We start from the raw sequence: 20,422 nt of genomic DNA, 5'->3' as shown, positions 1-20,422 counted from the left end.
TTTAAATCCTTTGGCTAGATTTACATGAATTTTGTTTCTGAACTAAAACAGTATCATAAAAAATCCTTGCTTGAATGCTATGCACTTAATAAGACAGAAAGGAAAAAAAAGGGGGGGTGGGCTATCATAGCTGAAAAAACCCAGCAAGTTATTGTTTTGATGTCATAATTAGGAAGGGAAAATGAAAGTCAGCAAAACCACAGTTTTAGGAAAGTGGTTATTAGATTTTCTTCTTTCCACTGTGGAAAAAGTCCTTCCTGTTGAAGAAGGCAGTGAAATTTTATCACAGCTATTGCTATTCATAAATCTTATATCTATTTTAATTCAATCTGGCCCTAGCCTCTGAGTCGCTGCACCACAATTTGATTACTATAACCATACTTTTTAACTGCTGTCAGGAAAGACAGCGCCTTCTACAAACATCTGCCGGAACACATGCCTGCGTTCTCCAGCACCAGCCTTAAATCACGCTCTGGTGATGAATCTTTATCTGACACTAATACTTTTTAACTTCATACAGACAATTAAAATGAATTGTAGCTAAATGCACATATAACAAATCAATTTAATCTTTGGTTGCATAGTAGCATATTTTGCAAATTTCCTAAACTTACTTTCTTACATGTATCTTTGTCTAGGTGTTAAAACTTCAATTTAAGACAAAGGAGTGGAGATATTAATAAAACACAGCTCTTATGATAGTGGCATGTAGATGCAAGCCTCAAAGAGTAATGACATTTGAAATTCGTCACTGCCATTTAAAAAAACTTTCACATTTATGTGTGGAGAGTGCCATGCTGGGCTTCATAATAAGAGTGACCAAAGCTAAGTATCTGCTGTCTAGGAATTAGTATAATCAAAGTTCAGACAAATACACCTATGATAACAAAGTAGATGAACATTATTGCTGCCTCCACACTCCCACAGTCTCTACAACACTACCTCTCACATTTACTCTCCAGTTAGTTGTTCATGGACCTGATGTCATGGGCCACTGTCACAGTCCAAAGCACAGGGCACAATCCTGACTGTGAAGTGTGGTTCCTCCACTTGTTGGCGCTATGGCCACTCTTACCTTCAAGTTCCTCCAGGGCAGTTAAGTCCTAGCTTACTTATCAGTGCCTAGCACAGAGCCTGTAGGTAATACACATTTGAAACAAACCAGTTCAGTATAGATGCTTAATAAGTAATTTTTTGGCTGGATAGACAAATGATCAACTCTGCACACCAGGAAGGGCGGTGGAAATAAATAAGCATCTGTGGGACATAAACAACATTCTCCATACAAAGCACTGCAGCGTTCTCTAGCCCCGGTATCTCATTTCTTTTTTCACATGTAAGAAAACTGAGGTTTACAAGATGCAGTAACTTACCCAATAGACACAAATGACATTAAGATCCAAAACAGTCTGTCAGATCTCAAGTGCCCTGGTAAAAGGAAAATCCTTTTGTTTTTAAATTTAAAAATTTTTTCAATTATTAACAGTGTTTTTGTTTCCTCCATAATAATGGCTGTAAAAGAGTGTAGGAAAAACAGCTGTGGTACTGGAATAAGGAAAAGGGAGTTGAACCCCTGCTCTGCCACATAACTAGTGCATTTCTGAGCACATCAATTTCCCTTCTGAGCCTCGGTGTCCTCAGCCGTAAAATGGAGGTGACACTCCCTATATCACAGCTTTGTTATAATTAGTTAAAAGAGGAAAGTACCAACATACACGTCAAAGATCAAAACTTCAGGAGTTGAAGTTTTCCCATTTATAACTTAGATGTCACTGTGTCAATCACCTCCCCAATCACAAAACGATGGAACCTTAAAGACAAAAGGAATCCAAGAGGTCATCCAAGCTGAGTTCCTCATTCTAAACAGGCAGAAACTGAGGTTTAGAAATAGAAGGTGACTTGTCCCAGGTCCCATGGCATGACCAGGGTTAAAGCACACATCTTTTGATTCCATACCCATGTTCTTTCTACCATGTCATTTTCTAGAACTTGAGCTTCCGTTTTGCAAATATGAATGTCATTAAGAATGAAAAAAAAAATCTCTGAGAATAAGAACACTTAAGATTCTATGCCCAGCTGAGTGATCCTATGTTGTCATTTGATTCTCTGCATTGTTCTCTTCAAGACAGTAAAATCAGGGTCTAGTACTCTGAGGCACAAGGAAATCTCTTCACTGCAAATTATATGGACCAAGGTGCCCCATATGAGGGCACTCAGTATAAAATCCCACCATGCCTAGCCTCACCACACCTGCAAGGACTGTCTCCTAGGCTTTTCCTGGAACCTCGGTGCTTGATAGACATTCCAACCAGATTTTGTCTACTAACCTGGTAACTAATTAGGAATAAGACAGTACCACAACAGTAATCTTGTTATAATAAAAACATGTCCATGTTTTACCTCTTAGTCCTCTAATATCCAAGAATTACAATCAATATAGTTTCTTAAATGACACCTGACATTTGCCTCATCTAAAATTACTCTCTCATTTTCTCTTCTTAACAGCCTGGTGAGCCGGGTTGAGCATCTGAGAGTAGAACCCATTTCAGAGTAAGAGGTGACCAACTTCCAGGGCAATTCCTTAGCCAGAGTTCCAAAGCTGTCTGTGAAGTAGGGACAAAGAAGAGGTTCCTGGCTCCCAGCCCACTCCCACCTCAGAGACCCTTGCCTCACATGCCCCCAATACAAACCAAACAAGAAGGGTATGCTGCATACCCCTCACCCCACCAAAACAGTGTAGTGTCTTCAAGGGCATGGTAAGAAGATGTGATCTGCAGTCACCAGGCCCAAACTAGCTCATGAAGGTCAACATCTTGCCTCATCTTCGGCCCTCTTTCAGGGCCTTTTTTTTTTTTTAAAGGGCTGGACCTCATGACCCTGCAATCAAGACCTGAGTTGAGATCAAAGAGTTGGTCACTTAACTGACTAAACTACCCAGGCGCCCCTCGGTGTTTCCTAATTCAGGGATGGAATCATCATCCATTCAGTTCTACAAGTCACAATCAGATCAGGATATAATCCTTGAAACCACTCTCTCCCCTATTCCTTAACATGCAATCCATCATCAAGTCCTAGCACTTTTACTTACTAAATATCTCTTGAGTTTATCCATTCCTTCTACATCACCAATAAGTTAGCCCAAGTTACCATCTCTCCCAACTGGACCAATGCAAAGTTTCTTGATTGGTCTCTTTGGCCTCACAAACCTTTCTCAAGTGTATTCCCTTCAGATCTTTTCAAAACACAAATCTGATTACCTCATCTCCTCATTTAAACTTGTCAAAGGCCTGCCAATACTCTTAAAGAGAACAATTCCTCCAGACCTACATGGTCTGGCCTGTAGCTTTACCTTGTACCACACTCTACCTACCCCCCCCCACGCCAGGTCCCCAAAGACACACCCTTCTTTCAATTCCTCAAAACTGCCAAGCTATCCCTTTCTTCAGGGCCTCCATTCATCCTTTCTCCTCCCCCTTCACCTACTTAGCTCTTACTCATCCTTCAGCTCTCAAATCAAGAGTCTCAAATCAAGAGTCACCTTCACAGGGATATCATCCTTGACCCCTTAGAGTAGGTCAGATGCCCCTATGATAAAACTCTGAAGGTCTCAATTGCCTCTCCCCGGTATTTAGTGATTAATCAGTTGTGATTATACTATGATGGCAATTTTGCATTCAATAGGATGACTGTTTACGTAGCATCTATCTTCCAGCCAAGAGAAAAAGTTCCATGAGATCGAAACCAGGTTATGTTTTTGCTCACCACTGAATTCAGATTCTACTTAACAGTGTCTTTACATAGTAGGCCCTCATTAAATATGAAGCAAATGAATGGCACTGTGGTAAAATGAAAGGAAACTAATAAACCTCTCAGCACTGACCATGCGCCAGGCACTTTCTACTTAAGCATCTCCCTCTTTTCATTAAATCCTTGTGACAACATTTAAAGATAACATTAACTTCATTTTAGACATATGAAAACAGGCTCAAAGAGATAAAGTGAGGGGCGCCTGGGTGGCACAGTCACTTGGGCATCCAACTCTTGGTTTTGGCTCAGGTCATGATCTCAGGGTCTTTGGATTGAGCCCCACATTGGGCTCTGTGCTCAGTGTGGAGTCTGCTTGGGATTCTCTCTTCCTCTGTCCCTCCTGCTTGTGCTCTCTCTCTCTCATAAGTAAATAAATCTTAAATTAAAAAAAAAAAAGGAGGTAAAGTGATTTGCCTGGTATCACCCAGCAAGTAAGTGGTAAAGTTGGAATTCTAATTCAAGCCTGACAATTATGTTCTTTCTACTGCAAAATTCTGCCTTCCTCTGAGAAGCCTCTAAAACCAATGGTCAATTCTACCTCTGACAGGAATTTCTAGAAGATTCCTCTAGAATCAGAAAACGCCTCTACAGACTGGCAGAAACAAGGCCTGGATGGAAGCAGCTCCAAATGGAGGGAGCTAATTTTAAGAACTCAAGTCTTCAGAATTTAACTGCAGAGTCAAATGCTGAAAACACTGTCTTTCATTGTAAGATTCCTGTTTAATTCATTTTGAGTACCACCCAGACAGAAATCCCAAAATCTCTACTTGGGATTTTCAGTATAATGTCAAGCAACAGGAAGAGAAATGCACTAATACAATGGTAAGGGGGAAATAATCTCGTTAAAGGATATTCTTAAAATAATGAATTTGGTACTTCTATTAGTATATCATAGTGTGTAAAGAGGTAGCGAATACCTAATATCTTCCTTTAGAAATAGAACAGACTGGGCACCTGGGCAATTCAATTGGTTGAACATCTGTCTTCGGCTCAGGTCATGATCCCAGGGTCCTGGGATTGAGCCCCACGTGAGGCTCCCTGCTCAGCAAGGAATCTGCTTCTTCCTCTCCCCCTGCTCTTGCTCTCTCTCCCCATGCTCTCTCTCAAATAAATAAATAAAACTTTAAAAAAAAAAAAAAACAAGAAAGAAAGAAATAGAATAGACTAACAAAAACTGGTCTATGAAAAAGAAGACTAATGAAATATAGTCACAGATAAGATGCTGAGAGAATGACTGCTAAAATGATGTTGGGACTTACTCTCCTTTATTAAAAAGGTATGTAAAGGGGAGATTGGGTGGCTCAGTGGGTTAAGTGTATGCCTTCGGCTCAGGTCACAATCCCAGGGTCCTGGGATCAAGCCCCATGTCAGGGTCCAGGGAGCCTGATGCTTCCCCTTGTGCTCTCTTGCTCTCTCTCTCTGATAAATAAATAAAATCTTTAAAAAAAAAAAAAAAAAGGGTTGTTAAAAGAAGCAAATGGAGGAGCAGGACATATAGCACCTGATTCAAAATACTCTTAGAGGGGCGCCTGGGTGGCTCAGCTGGGGCCTCTGCCTTCAGCTCAGGTCATGATCCCAGGGTTCTGGGATCCAGTCCCGCATCGGGCTCTCTGCTAGGCAGGGAGCCTGCTTCCTCCTCTCTGCCTGCCTCTCTGCCTACTTGTGATCTCTGTCTGTCAAATCAATAAAATCTTTAAAAACAAAACAAAACAAAAAAACAAAATACTCTTAGATTGTCTCTGGATGGGCACTAAGCAAGTGAACCCCAGAAAGGGTGGGGGCTGGTCAACTTGATGGGTGGAAAAGAGAAAGAAACTCAAAAACCAGGAGGCTCTTGGGCTCAAAACCACACCTCAGCTCAGACAGCCCTAAGCAAAAGCCGCTATCTAGAAACATAACCAACAATAAAGTCCAGGTTACAATTTTTTGGAAAGAGATCCTGAACTAAAGTTGCTTAACATATTAGAGGGACCATTCCCATTACAATAGCAAATACTCCAAGTTCAAATGAGGAGCATTTTCCTCTCAAGGCAATTTTTTTACAGTTGATCTTAGCCAAAAGGCCAAGAAGCGATCAAGGCAATTTTTTTAAACGCAATTTCAATTCGCTGACCTTTCCTAAGTTTGCCACATTTCTCAGTGGCTTCATGCTTTTCTGCGAAGTTTTAAGTGACTTTCTTTGAAAAGAGCTATTTAATGCCAATGATTGTAGAAAACATTTGTTCATAATTATCCAGACATAGACTGGAACAATGCTGAAACAAGAGCAGCATGCAAAAATGTATTTAAGGACTATCATCCCAAAATGCTGCTAAAAGCTATTAACCAGTATGTGTTAATTGCCACAGCATTCATATTAATTTTCACTTCAGGCTCGACATTGTGGAATATTTCCCCTGATACATTTTAAACAAAGTTTAATTTAAGGAACTGCTTCTATCAACACTTATGAAAATTAACAGCCAAGCAATTAGCACTCATGAATTATCCCTTCCCCCATGCTCTCTGCAGCTTCGTTAAAACATTTTCTAACAGAGAAATGGTTACTTTCTAATAAGTTAACACAATCACAGTCACGGTTGTCTATATGAACAAGAAGGGGTTCTGCTTTTTTAAGCACTCAAGGCAAACATTCTCCTTATACTTAGAGTAGAATTTAGCGAAGTCAAAGAAATACTTCACGTTTTAGTAAACTACCAATGACTAATATTGAACTACCTTCTCCTACGATGTTTAAAAATAAAAAACACAGCCAAAAAAAAGGAAGTACTAACTTGACTCAATCTTCCTATTTAATGTTAAAGCCCGAAGCCTCACTGGACTCGCTGGACTTCAGGCAGACCTTCACCCAGTCTGCTGCACGTCCTGTTGAACAATGCTATTCTGAACTCCTGGATTCAAGACACACTTTCTCTCACTCGATCCTGTCAATATCTAATGAAGTACATTAAGAAGGGATGACATCACCGGCCTTCATCCTTTACAGAGAGGGGAAGAAGTGGGATATTTGTTGAGTGCTTCCTATTATGTGCTACATGTCTTGGTAAAGGGACCTTATCTCAATTAATCCTCATGAGAAAGAACATTACCGTCATCTCAACCCACGTATACAAGGACAGGACCACTTTATAAGGTTAAGTAACTAGCCTGAGGTCAACACTGTTAAGTGGTAGAGTCCGAATTCAAACTCAGGTCTTACTACAAAATAGGTCACAAAGTAAAGTACACTGGTTCTCACAGGGCTAAGTGCTCTACCCTACTATTATCCTATTTGATGGTCTCATCAGCCTTGAGGAAGAACTCTCATTTCTTTAACAGGTAAAGAAACTGAGGTTTGGAGAGATGGAAAATCTGACCAAGATGCCAAAACCAATAATCATTATCATTTCTTTGTTAGTAACTATACTGACAGGAAATGGGTATTTAAAATTCTAATGGGGGTGCCTGGATGGCTCAGTCAGTTTAGCTGCTGTCTCTTAACTGCAGCTCAGATCTTGATCTCAGGAATGTGAGTTCAAGCCCTGCACCAGGCTCCAAGCTGGGCATGGAGCCTACTTACAAAAATAAAGTAAGGGGCACTTTAGTGTCTCAGTTGGTTAAGCGTCTACTTTCATCAGGTCATGATCCCGGGGTCCTGGGACTGAGCCCCAAGTTGGGATCCCTGTTCAGTAGGGAGTCTACTTCTCCCTCACCGTCTACCCACCCCGACTCATGCTCTCTCTCTCACTTGCGCTCTCTCTCAAGTAAATAAATACTTTTTGAAAATAAATAAATAAAATAAAATAAAATTTGAACGGTCTACTAATAATGATATTTGCAAATTCAATTTAACCAGAATAGTGGTGATGTACTAGCAAAAGTTTCTCAAATAAGTGATAAGGCATGGAATGGAAAGGGTTAGATACTTGCAAAAACATGACTTCATATGAAACAGGTAGAAAGACAGGACAGATACTTACGTAAGTGCTGAGTGAGTATTCACTTACCATGAATGAGCCCATTCCCTCAAAGCAACTCCTTGTCAAACCCAATATATCCCACATACAGTGAAATCAGAAGGACTGTCACAAGAAGTTTTCTGATTATCTCAATCTTTAGAACAGAGATTTTGTTAATTAAGCTTTTTGAGGCCTGCTTTCAACAAGCCCAAAGAATGCAGGCGGGTAGCTGAGCCTGGTTTTGCCTTGTGCGACCAAGCAAGCATTCCTTAAAACCACTTGCAATCTATTTTGGACTTTTTTCAAATCATCAGTAAACAGAGTTACTAATAATCAATGACTCTAAAACAGGTCACAGCATCACCAATTTACTAAAGAGGACATAATAATAAATCAGATCCAAAAAATTATTAAAATTACAACAAAGCACATGCCTAAGCACAGTCTTTCTCTCTCAACTGTATTCCTCTAAGAAATTATTAATCAACAATTTTTAAAAATGAAATTATTAAACTGCTACAGGTACCACAAATTATCTGAATAGTATTTGCTTTAATTTAGCATAATAGCTAAAAGATGCTTACCCTTAGAATCACTAAAACTAACAACAATCCAGTTTGCACAAACCATTAAAGACACTAGACATGCTGGCTTACCTACAATGAATTGTAAAGCCACACCAAAACCAAAATCCTTTTTTCAAATCTAACGCTAGTTTAATCTTAAGGAGGATTTCACAGCAGTCAGTCTCTTGAGGAAATACATAATTAAGTAGTTTTTTAGCATATTTAATTAGACCCCAAACTCTTCCCTGTCCCCTTCTCTCCCCAATTATGTACCACTTGCCCAAGAGACCTAAGCAACTCGGTTAATTATGTAAATAAGGCAAGCGTTATTCCCAAGAAAAGCATTGTGAATATCTGTACAGGAAAACTCTGTACATATTTTAGTGGCTTTAACAAACCTTCACAGAAAAAAAAAAAAAAAAAGGACTATCAAAGTCCACGAAAAACCCTTCTATTTGAAGCAAAAAGCATGGAGTTCAATGACAAGATGGTGAATCATTAAAACAGGACACTCATTTCACTTCTTAAATATGAGCTGAATAAAAATAAAATAATTTTAAGTTACAACAGTAACAAAAATTTAGTGCTGAATGTCAAGTGATTTATGGGAAGAATCAATCTGGAAATTATTAAAGTCGACTCTCACAGAAAGGCTTTATTATCAAGGGGTTGACATGATCTTAACTCTAGAGGCAGCCATGGCGCTGTTATAACTACTACAATCCCATTATTATGCAATCACAAAATGCTAATTTGATCATTTTGAGGTGTTATTTGAATAGTCATTTTAATTTCTAGGTTACAAAAAGGCTTGACTCAAGTGTAATTCTCTATTAATCATTGAGATGTCATTGAATATCATATTGATGCATTTCACAAAGATAAAGAAAGACTAATTTAATATGTACAGTACAATATCTTTCAAATATTAGCCACTTTCATTACATATCTGCCAAACGCATCAATATTAAATAATAGATGAGAACAAGAGTTTAATTGTATTTTAGCATTTGTAATATGGAGGCTAATAATAAAATAGCATCGCATCACGGGATAGACTTATCGATATATAAATCTTTCTTAATCAAAGTGTAATGGTGACTGCTCCATGCATATACCTTTTGCTGATTACAAATAGATTTGATATGACAAAAGTATGGAGAGCCTTAAGTATAAACACATCTAGCAAAAATAATTCCTTTGTGACCCAGAAAATGGCTTCTTCACTTTTTTTTTTTAGTTTCTCCCTGGCACTTCGAAAGTTAGATATATACCAAAGATACCTTACAACTTTCTCTCAAATCCAAAGCTAAGTAACTTATAAAATAAAATCTAGTGGTATAATAGGAATTCTAGGACATAATATTTTAAAATATCTGTGCTATTTTGTTGGCATCAAGTATTTTTACAGAGTAATTATTCCAGCAATTATGTCCTTAAACAATGAGATGGTATCAGACAATGGAAGCAAATAAATTCCAGCCATGTAACCTAATTCCAGTAATAACGCTCACACATATATATCTAAATGAATCAACTGTAGTATTTAAAAACAAATCCTACAGTCTAACTCTCCATTTTCCAGAGACTGACATTCCTGTCCCCTAGGGGGACCCTTCCTTCTCTTTGCTACATTCCACAAGAAACAGGAGTCGTGACAGGGGCAGGCTAAAGAGAGGCTTTACATCAGTACAATCTCTCATTTACTAAAAGTCCTTTCAGATTTTTTTGGAGGCAACTCCTGAGCATATTAGTATCTTTACGGAACTTCCACATTTTGTTTCTAGTTCTTGGCTCTCTTTTCCCACCAACATCAATAACCTCACTTGTCCGTGGCCATATATGCTTCATATGGAAACATGCTGAACCTTATGAGGTAGAAGTGTTTCGAAGAGAAAACATCTCCTTGCTCAGACAACTGAAAGAACCAGCATATAACCAGAAGTTGAATGTGAAAAAATGGAAACATAAGCAACAAGCCTGTATGTTTATTAATTGCAGTGGTGTTAAAATAAGACAAATTGTACGCAACCCCTCCAGGAAACAAGCTATCACTCAGCACCTCCAAGCCACTGCCAGACAGCAAATATAATGGCAATAAATATAAAAACCAACCGCTACTGTCTCCTCAAAGAAGCCCAGCTCAGCTCCGCACAGAGACACAGAGGGCAGGGAGCATGGGCAGAGAGAGGGCTGCAAGGGCGATGGACTATACTCCGCCTACAATGGTGGCCCTTTTTCTAAAAGGAAAATCGACATGTTTTAATTTTTAAACTGCAAATTATTAGAACAAAGAGAAAAAAATAAAGTCATCCTACATAGCGAGTGTCAAACAAGATTGCCTACAATGAAATACTGACATAAAAACAATGGCCTAGAAATCTGAAATGAAGCTTTAACCTCAACAATTTCTATAGTTATAATAAAGAATCAGACCAAAACAATGCAAACTGTCTCCCCAGAACCACCTTCAAAGCTTTCCCAGCACAATTAGGCCTTGATTCATCACATCCCAACAACCCAAACCCTCAAGTATACTTGGAAAATGAAACACAGAAAAAGAGTACATGGACAAATATCTCAAGACTGTTTTTGTTTTAATCCTCCAAATATACTGCTGTGGAAACAGTATACAGCCCAAATTCAGACCTTTTTACATGTGAATGACATTCTATAATTACTTTGAGTCATTTATGAAGCCCTAAATCTAATAATGATAATACTAACAAAAACAATTCCACACAACTGAGGTTTTACTCAAAAAGACAATGTTTTATTTTTACTTACCTTGCCATCAAATTTGGAATACTCGTTAAATGGGTTATTCAGCTGCAGAGGGCACTGCTCTAGCCGCACAGATAATATTGACTGCTTTCCAGAACTTGGAGGTTTCTCTTTGAGGGACTTTTTTTCAAACAGTGACTTTAACTCCTGGGCTGCGATACAAGAGGAAGATAAGAACATCATTGTGATTACACAGAGAGACAGCCTGTCTACCTTTCCTAGCAAGTCTTCCCTGGAATCTGAAGGAGAGAGTGTCCAGGGTACATTCAGGTCCGATATGTGCAAAAAGCTTCACATATACTTCGATGTTTGCACACTGAAAAGGCAGAGTCCTGAAAACAGGTCAGGACTGTCAATTTAGAAGGACTGGGGTTTGAGGAGTGGGGCACAGTCAAGCCAACAGAGCAGCCATTCTGTCCTAAGAGACTTCACATCTAAAGGACCTGAGCTTTGGCCTGGCTTTCCACTTAGAGATGCTGTGATACTGGGCAATTCACTAAGGCTCTCTGGGCTTGCCGAACTAGATAATCCTGAAAATCTCTCCTGGCTCTAATACTGTGGGATTCTGGAATTCTAGTTCTTCAAGGTGAAGGTCTACATCTTAATCCTCTCATACTCTCCAGGGACACCTAGCACAAAATCTGGAAGACAAAGAGGAGGAGGAGGAAAATGAGAAATGATATTTATAATAACAGCAGCTAACATTTACTGAGCAAGCCAATGTATCTCAATTACTCCTCCTAACAAACCTAACAAACTATGAGGTAGATACTAGCATTATCTTAATTTTGCCAATGTGGAAATTGAAGCTTAGAATACTTTGATTGGCCTTAGGCAACACAAGCAGTAAGTAGCAGAGCTGAGATTTGCAATCAGCAAGGCTCTTAGCCATTAGGCACTAATGAACAAAGCTGACCCTCAATAAATTTTGTTGCATGAATCAATGAATAAATTAATGATTGAAGGAATTCAAATTAAATTATTATTAAATCAGAATCTTTAGCTCTTATTCATTAGTAAATCAAGACAAGTTAGTTCCACATCTTCTCAAAGATCATTTAAGTGTCCATATTAATCTGAATATAATTTAAGGTGGGAGCGAAGTAAGTACATGGAGATTTATTATACTTTATACTTTTTATTTTCGTAAATATTAGAAAATTTCCATATTAAATATTAAAATCAATCTTAGATCTTAAAATCTGCAATGAACAGGTTCAACCCCATTCCATTCTTAAGTATAGCCAAACTGAACTTAGATCAAACAGAACTCTGAAATGGTGACTTAGAACTTTTGAAAAACATAACTAAAACCATCTTTTCAACAAACTAGTGGGACAAATTTATCCAATCAGTCCCTATAGATGGAAGTGGCAAACCAGGAGAAAAAGATCTAATTCTTTTTAAAAATGTGGCACCTGACTCTCCAATTCCAGAATCTGAATATATAAGGACAGCTGATGTTAAATAGACATTTGAAAAGGGTTTAGATTACATGGTATTCTACGTATTACAAGTATTATTCTGCGCATAATCTACTAACAGTTTTTTTGCTACACTTGGGAAAGGAATAACCCTTTATTAAATACCTACTATGGGTTGGGAACAATGCTAAGTGTTTTCTCAACTTGTCCTCACAACGACCTTAAGAGATGGGTTACTACTCATTCCATAAACAAACTGAGGTGTAGCAAACAAAAGTGACTTCCCAAAGTCACGCAACTGTTATCAGTAAGGTTGGGGATGAAGAGATGATATATTAATAATGCCATTCTCAGACTAATTCAAACTTAGACCTCTTTCCTCAACCTTTGGCATTTCTTTCCTCTGTCCACCCTCCCTTCCTCTCCCGTCGCCTCCATCCCCTCCCTCCCTCCCTTCCTTCCTCCTGAGTCACAGAAAAACAAAAACAACCAAAAGAGACCTTTTGCATGTTCTCACCTGTACCACAACCTGCCTTCCCTCCTACCACCATGGATGAACTGCCTAGGCCCTTACCTCAGGCCAGCCCCTCCTTTGTACATTCAGGGGCTGACTTCTTGCTGACTTAAGGGCATCACTCAAGCAATTCTCTCCCATTTTCAGCTTTCCCTCTACTGGATTAAATGCATGAGCACACAAAGGTACCTAAAATACTGCTCATATTTAAAAAAAAAAAAAAAAAAAAAAAAGCAGGGTGGGGGGCGGTGGCACCTGGGTGGCTCAGTCAGTTTAGCATCGACTTATTTGGGCTCAGGTCATGATCTCAGGGTCTGGGATTAAGCCCCATGTTGGGCTCTGTGCTGGCAGGGATCTGTCTGAGGATTCTCTCTCCCTCTTCCTCTGCCCCCTCCCTGCTTGCATGTAAGCACTCTCTCTACAAATCTTTCCAAATAAATAAAAATAAATCCTCCTTTGATCCTATACTCCCTTCCACTTATGATGCCCTTTTTCTGCTCCTCAAAATGACTGTGTATGTCCTTGCTATCCAGTTACTCTCCTCCCAGTCCCTCAGATCCACTCCAGTCAGGCCTGCGGGCCCTACCACTCCGTTAAAGCAGTTTTTAAGGTCACCAATGATCCCCTTGTTGCTAAAATCTATCGGTAAATTTTGAATCCTCATCTCTCAAGACCTTGTGACAGCATGTGAAACAGCTGATCACTCACTCCTTTCTGAAATAGTTTTTTTACCTGGTTTCCAGGACTCCATTCCATCTGGCTCTCATGCTATCTTTCAGGTTACTCGTTCTTAGTTTCCTTGCCAATTCCTCATTTTCCCCTCAAATCTTTGGTATTCCCCAAGTCATAATATATGGACCTTTTCTTTTCTCTATCCACGTTCATACCCTTCGTGATTTCATCCAGCCTTCTATTTTAAATATTATCAACTTGAGGAGAAACTAAGTTGTTGTAATATAATATAATATTGGCTGGGCAGCAGCCTGACTAGAAAGAGGCACAAGGGAACTTTCTGGGGTACACAAATGCTCTACACTTGACTGGGATTATACAGGTGTATATATTTGTCACAAGTCATTGAACTACATACTTAATATCTATACATTTCAGAATCTAGAAAGCATACCTCAATAAAAAAATACATAAAAACGGAAAACCTAAATAAATATCCTCTACATGCTGATAGCTCCCAAATGATTATTCATGGACCTAAACACTCCCTAAAATTATAGGCTCACATATTCAACTTTCCATTTGATACCTCCACTTGAATGTCCAATAGGTTATCTCAAAGTTTACATGTCCATATCCAATCTTCCCCCAAGCCTGCCCCTCCCACAGGCCTCTCCTCCTTAGTTAATGGCAACTGTATCATGTTAGGCCAAAAACTTGGGAGTCACCTTCACTCTTCTCTTTCTCTCACATCCAACATCCTATGCATTAACAAAAATTTCAAAATATAACCAGAACCACTTCCACAGTTACCAATGCTGGATTATTATCACCACATTCAATCTTGTTTCTGCCCTTGCCTCACCCAGGCCTGCTCCCACCAGTCTCTTTCCTACACACCAGCCAACAAGAGTCTTTTAAAATGTTAGGTTATAAACATCACAATAAGAAAAAAATTGATCAATTTGACCACATAAAATAAAAATACTTTTGGGGCGCCGGGATGGCTCAGTGGGTTAAGCCTCTGCCTTCAGCTCAGCATCCTGAGATCGAGCCCCGCATCCGGCTCTCTGCTCAGCAGGGAGCCTGCTTCGCCCCTCTCTCTGTCTGCCTCTCTGCCTACTTAAAATTTCTCTCTCTCTCTCTGTCAAATAAATAAATAAATAATATTTTTGTGTGGAAAAAATTAGCCAAGTGAAAAGAAACATGATAAAGTAGGAAAGAAGACAGGTTAATATTCCTACTATATAAAGATTCTAAAAGTAGACATTGAACAACTCTATGGAACAATGGACAAGAAATATGAAATAGTCACAGAAAAAGATATTCAAATGGCTCTTAACAAATGGAAAATGCTCAACCACATTTATAACAAGGGATATGTAAATTGAAACTATGCTGAGATACTATTCCACATCTATGAGATTGGCAAAAATCTAAAACTTTACAGATATGGGGAAATAACATTCTGTACATTATTAGAGGAATGCAAAACAGAGAAACACCTATGGAAGGGAATTTGGCAATATCAAGGGAAATCATATATTTACTGTCTGACCCAACAATACCACTTCCAGGATTCTTAGATACACTGGGGAAAACAAAATACAACACAACACACATATATTAGGCTATTCACTGCAATACCATTTTCAACAGCAAAAGCCTGAAAACAATCAAATATCCTTCAACAGGAGACAGGTTGGCTGAACTCTGGCACATCCATATCATGGCATACTACAAATAATTTAATTTGAATTCCGAAGCTATAAAATGGAATGAAGCCTATCTCTATATATTCCCAGAATGTGTTGCTAAGTGAAAAATGTTTTGCATAAAATAGTGTATACAGTACACTTTTTTTTTCCAATTTATTTATTTTCAGAGAAACAGTATTCATTATTTTTTCACCACACCCAGTGCTCCATGGAAGCCGTGCCCTCTATAATACCCACCACCTGGTACCCCAACCTCCCACCCCCCCACCACTTCAAACCCCTCAGATTGTTTTTCAGAGTCCATAGTCTCTCATGGTTCACCTCCCCTTCCAATTTACCCAAAAGAAGATGTGGTATATATACACAATGGAATACTATGCAGCCATCAAAAGAAACGAAATCTTGCCATTTGCGACAACATGGACGGAACTAGAGCGTATCATGCTTAGCGAAATAAGTCAAGCGGAGAAAGACAACTATCATACAGTACACTTTTTAAAAAAAGATTTTATTTATTTATTTGGGAGAGAGCGAGACTGTACAGGCATGCATAAGCAGGGGGTAGGAGCAGAGGGAGAGGGAAAAGCAGACTCCTTGCAGAGCAGGGAGCCCCACACGGGACTCCATCCCAGGACCCAGAGATCATGACTCATGAAGGCAGAAGCTCAACTGACTGAGCCACCCGGGTGCCCCTACAGTATGCTATCTGTAACCTATAAAGAATAGTATATGAATATAAATATATTTATATAGAGATTTAAATGGACAGAAAAACCAAAACCTTTTTCAAATTGACCATCTAGGGGCCCCTGGGTGGCCCAGTCAGTTAAGCATCCAACTCCTGACTAAGGCTCAGGTCATGATCTTAGGACTCTAAGATGGAGCCCCCTGCCAGGCTCTGTGCTGGGCATGGAGTCTGCTTAAAATTCTCTCCCTCCCTCTGCCCCCAATGCTCCTTTCTCTCTCTCTCGCTCTCTCTCTCTCTCTCAAACAGAAAAAAAAAAAAAATTGAAACTAGAATTCTCTGATTTTATCCTGTTTTATGTATTCAACTTTGGAGCCATATAAATGTTTTATACAGCTATTAAAGAAAAATCAGAAGTACAATCTCTAAAAATAAAAGCAAAATGAAATGAACAAACCTAAGTGTAATATTGAGTTGGCATTTTAACTACAAAAAGAGAAATTATTTTAAGTAACTTTATCACACAGCAATTTATACATCCCTAATGGAACATATCAAAAGGGCAAAAAAAAAAAAATTCTCAGACTGTTTTTAGTAATCATAGTGTTAGTAATGATGGTGATATTTTTATTCTGGAACCAGGATTTTCAGCATAAGAGAAAAGATACATAAACATAAAACCAAAGTAAACACTCTATAATCCTAAATTCAAATAGGCGTTATCAGCATTAACTCAAAATGTATTTCCTCTTAAATTTATCTTTTTCTGAGCTCTATCCCCTGAAAGCCCTATAAGGAAGAAACCAATCCAGTGAGTACCTCTAGAGTTCAAGTTTTGGTCTTTCAATGCCATCTACCACTAAAAAAGAACTAAGACTCTTGAAACAAATGGCTAATTCTGGCCAGATCTGGAGAAGGAAATAGGTAAGAATCACGCATTTATCCTGTCTTTCTTGTAGTGACTACATCTGAGAATAACCAACTAATTAATACATTAGGAAAAGCTGGTCTTTATATCAAGACAATAAAATTAGAATCACTATTTTGCAACTCCTAATGAAATAATTCATCTAGGTAAAGCTCATCAATGACCACTAAAACCATCAGAAGAAAGGCTGATGAGAGTAACTTAAAAATGGGTGAAGAACACCTAATTCTACCATCAATCTGAATAGCACAAAAAAGACAAGAAGTTATTCCATATTTCCCAATACGATGCAATATGAATTACAGATCAGCATATACAAAATATTCTTACCAAAAAATCAAACTTCAATCTTAGCCAAGTTTTAGATCCAATTCCCTCTTTACAGGAAATAAAGAGAGCAGAGGAACATATTAAATGAGACCACAGAGATACAATAAGCAAAATCTAGATTGTAGGAAATTCAATAGGACAAATGACACAGTTCCTTAAATAAATCACAAGGAAAAAAAGTAAAGAAGACTATATAAATTAAAAAGGAAATGGAACATGTCAACCAAATGTGTGGACCTTAGATCTATACCAGAATGAACAACTGGCAAAAGAAAAAAAGACACATATAGAAATGAAATTTAAAAAAAAAAAAAAGAAAAAAAGACACATTTGAGACAATCAGGGAAATGTTTGTTAATATCAAAGAATTCCTACTAAGTTTTCTTATGTGTTAAAAAATACACAAGTATTTAGGTATGAAATTATACTATAGCTGGGATTTGCTTAAAATTAATCTGGTAGGGGGTGGGAGGGGCGCCTGAGTGGCTCAGTCAGTTAAGCATCAGATTCTTGATTTCAGCTCAGGTCATGATCTTGGAATCATGGGATAGAGCCCCAAATCAGACTCTGAGCTCAGTGAGGAGTCGACTTGAGACTGTCCCCTTCTCCCTGTGCCCTTCCCTCTGGCTTCAGCGCCTTCTAAATAAATAAATAAAATCTTTTTTAAAAAAAATCTAGAAGGGAAGAGGAGGTAAATCAAGAAAAGACACAAGACTGGCCCTAAGTAGGTAACTGCTAAATCTGGGTGATGGGTATACAGTGGATCATTTCACCATTCTCTCTATTTTTGCATGTTTAAAATTTTCCATAATAAAAAGCTGTTTAAATTTAAACCAGGAGTGGAGGGACTAAGAAGCTTATCAATCACATCCCTACTCAGATGAAATCACTTCACCCTGAGTAAAACTTAAATTCCTTAAAGATCCTCCATGATCAGCTCTCTCACCACCTATTTGGGCCCACTCTTCCCCTTTTCTACTCTAGTCAATGAGCATCCCTCCTTGCTATTCTTTGGATACATCAGGCACACATGCATCACAGAACCTTCGCACTCACTCTCCTTCATCTTAGGACACCCATTTTCTAGTATCTGCCTGACTCATTCCTTCAGAACTCTGCTCAAGCATCACCCTCCCAATGAGGTCTTCCTTGATCACCATATAGAAAATAGCAAAATTCCCTACCTAGCATTCCTCATCCTCTTTACCTGAATATGTTTTTTGCTTTGCCACTTATCCCATTCTGACAATACTAGGTTTGTTTACTGTCTATCTCCCCCACAAGATCCATGAGGGCAGAGACTTTGTCTTGTTCTTTGCTGTATCTTCTAGGCCTACAAAAGCCTAGCTGTCCTTGTGTATTTTAGGAGCTAACTAAAAACTTGTTAAATGATTAACTATGGAAGAGAAATAGAAAAAATAGCTGCCAGAAGAAGACATCCAAATGGCCAAGAGACACATGAAAAAGTGCTCAACATCACTCAGCATCAGGGAAATACAAATCAAAACCACAGGGACACACTACCTCACACCAGTCAGAACAGCTAAAATTAACAAGTCAGGAAATGACAGATGTTGGCGAGGATGCGGAGAAAGGGGAACCCTCCTACACTATTGTGGGAAGGCAAGCTGATGCAGCCACTCCAGAAAACAGCATGGAGTTTCCTCAAAAAGTTGAAAACAGAGCTACCCTACGACCCAGCAATAGCACTACTGGGTATTTACCTTAAAGATACAAATGTAGCGATCTGAAGTGGCACGTACACCTGAATGTTTATAGCAGCAATGTCCACAATAGCCAAACAATGGAAAGAGCCTAGATGTCCATCATCAGATGAATGAATAAAGAAGATGTGGTATATATACACAATGGAATACTACAGCTGTCAAAAAACCCCGAAATCTTGCCACTTGCAATGATGTGGATGAACTAAAGGGTCTTACGGAGAGTGAAATAAATCAATCAGAGAAAAACAATTATCATATGATCTCTCTGATATGTAGAATTTGAGAGGCAGGGCGGGGGGGTCTTCGGTGCTAGGGAGGGAAAAAAATGAAGTAAGATGGGATTGAGAGAGAGAAAAACTGTAAGAGATTCTTAATCTCAGGAAAAAAACTGAGGGTTGCTGGAGGATGGGGAGTAAGGACAGGCTTGCTGGGTTATGGACATTGGGGAGGATGCGTGCTATGGTGAGTGCTGTGAAATGTGTAAGCCTGATGATTCACAGATCTATATCCCTGGAGCAAATAATACATTTTATGTTAATTTAAAAAAAAAAAAAAGAAAAAAAGAAAAAGGAGCTGCCAGGATAGGGAGGCAGAAGAGAGGGAGGAAGGAGAGAGCAAATGAGCACAAAAAAGCAGAAATGAGATGGGGGCTGGTAATGAGAGCCTTTCCTCCTGGTTCCAAGCCATACATAAGGCACAGCTGTACCTCCTGAGTTGCTCAACTTCAAGCTGCTCTTCAACTTCACTTGCTCTATGTCATTGGCAGCTTAAGAGTTCTGAACAACAGAATCAGTTGGGAGTCCCCAACAGAGAACTGAAAAAACAATAGCCTAGAAATTTAATTATCATCAGGCTTATGAGAAAGCACATACAGTAGCATTCAGGAATATGCAATGTATATTAGAACTAGTAAGGATTCAGCGAGTAGCTGGATACAAAACAAATAGATAAAGACAACAGATTTCTTCACAAGAGCAGTAACAAAACTTATGGGGAAGAAGACATTAATTGTAAGGATAGCACAAAACACAAAACATCCGGAAATAACCTTAATAAGAAATGTAAAAGTGCAGGAACAATACAGAGACAAGACAAAACGTTGCATTTATGTACTATTTGTACATACAAAAAAGATCATGAGAGGCATGTTTAGAATATTTAAAATATATATACCTGTGTAAATAGAATCTAGAAAAAATGTATCAAAATGTTAACAACAGCAGTTCCTCTGAACCTGAGAATATTGGTTGCTTGTTTTCATTTTTATATTTTCTTTCAAATTTCCTGTAATGAAATTTTCTTTTAATATAGAGGCCTTGGCAATCTTCC

The 20,422-nt window shown here is 38.6% G+C and overlaps 1 protein-coding gene across 7 annotated transcripts in view; it reads right to left on the bottom strand.

Moving 5' to 3' along the window:
* The window catches only part of MAPKAP1 (MAPK associated protein 1), a 245,365-nt gene that overhangs the window by 189,845 nt on the left and 35,098 nt on the right, over positions 1–20,422 (bottom strand). For all 7 annotated transcript variants that reach the window (XM_044264899.1, XM_044264903.1, XM_044264900.1 and 4 more), the window contains one exon: positions 11,099–11,247. In XM_044264899.1, coding sequence (XP_044120834.1) covers positions 11,099–11,247 — 149 coding nt within the window. The remainder of the gene's footprint in view (positions 1–11,098; positions 11,248–20,422) is intronic.

Source organism: Neovison vison, chromosome 9, assembly GCF_020171115.1.
Source record: "Neovison vison isolate M4711 chromosome 9, ASM_NN_V1, whole genome shotgun sequence".
Classification (NCBI taxonomy): Eukaryota; Metazoa; Chordata; class Mammalia; order Carnivora; family Mustelidae; genus Neogale; species Neogale vison.
Note: the sequence above shows the minus strand (reverse complement) of the source record. Positions and strands in the feature narration are given on the sequence as shown.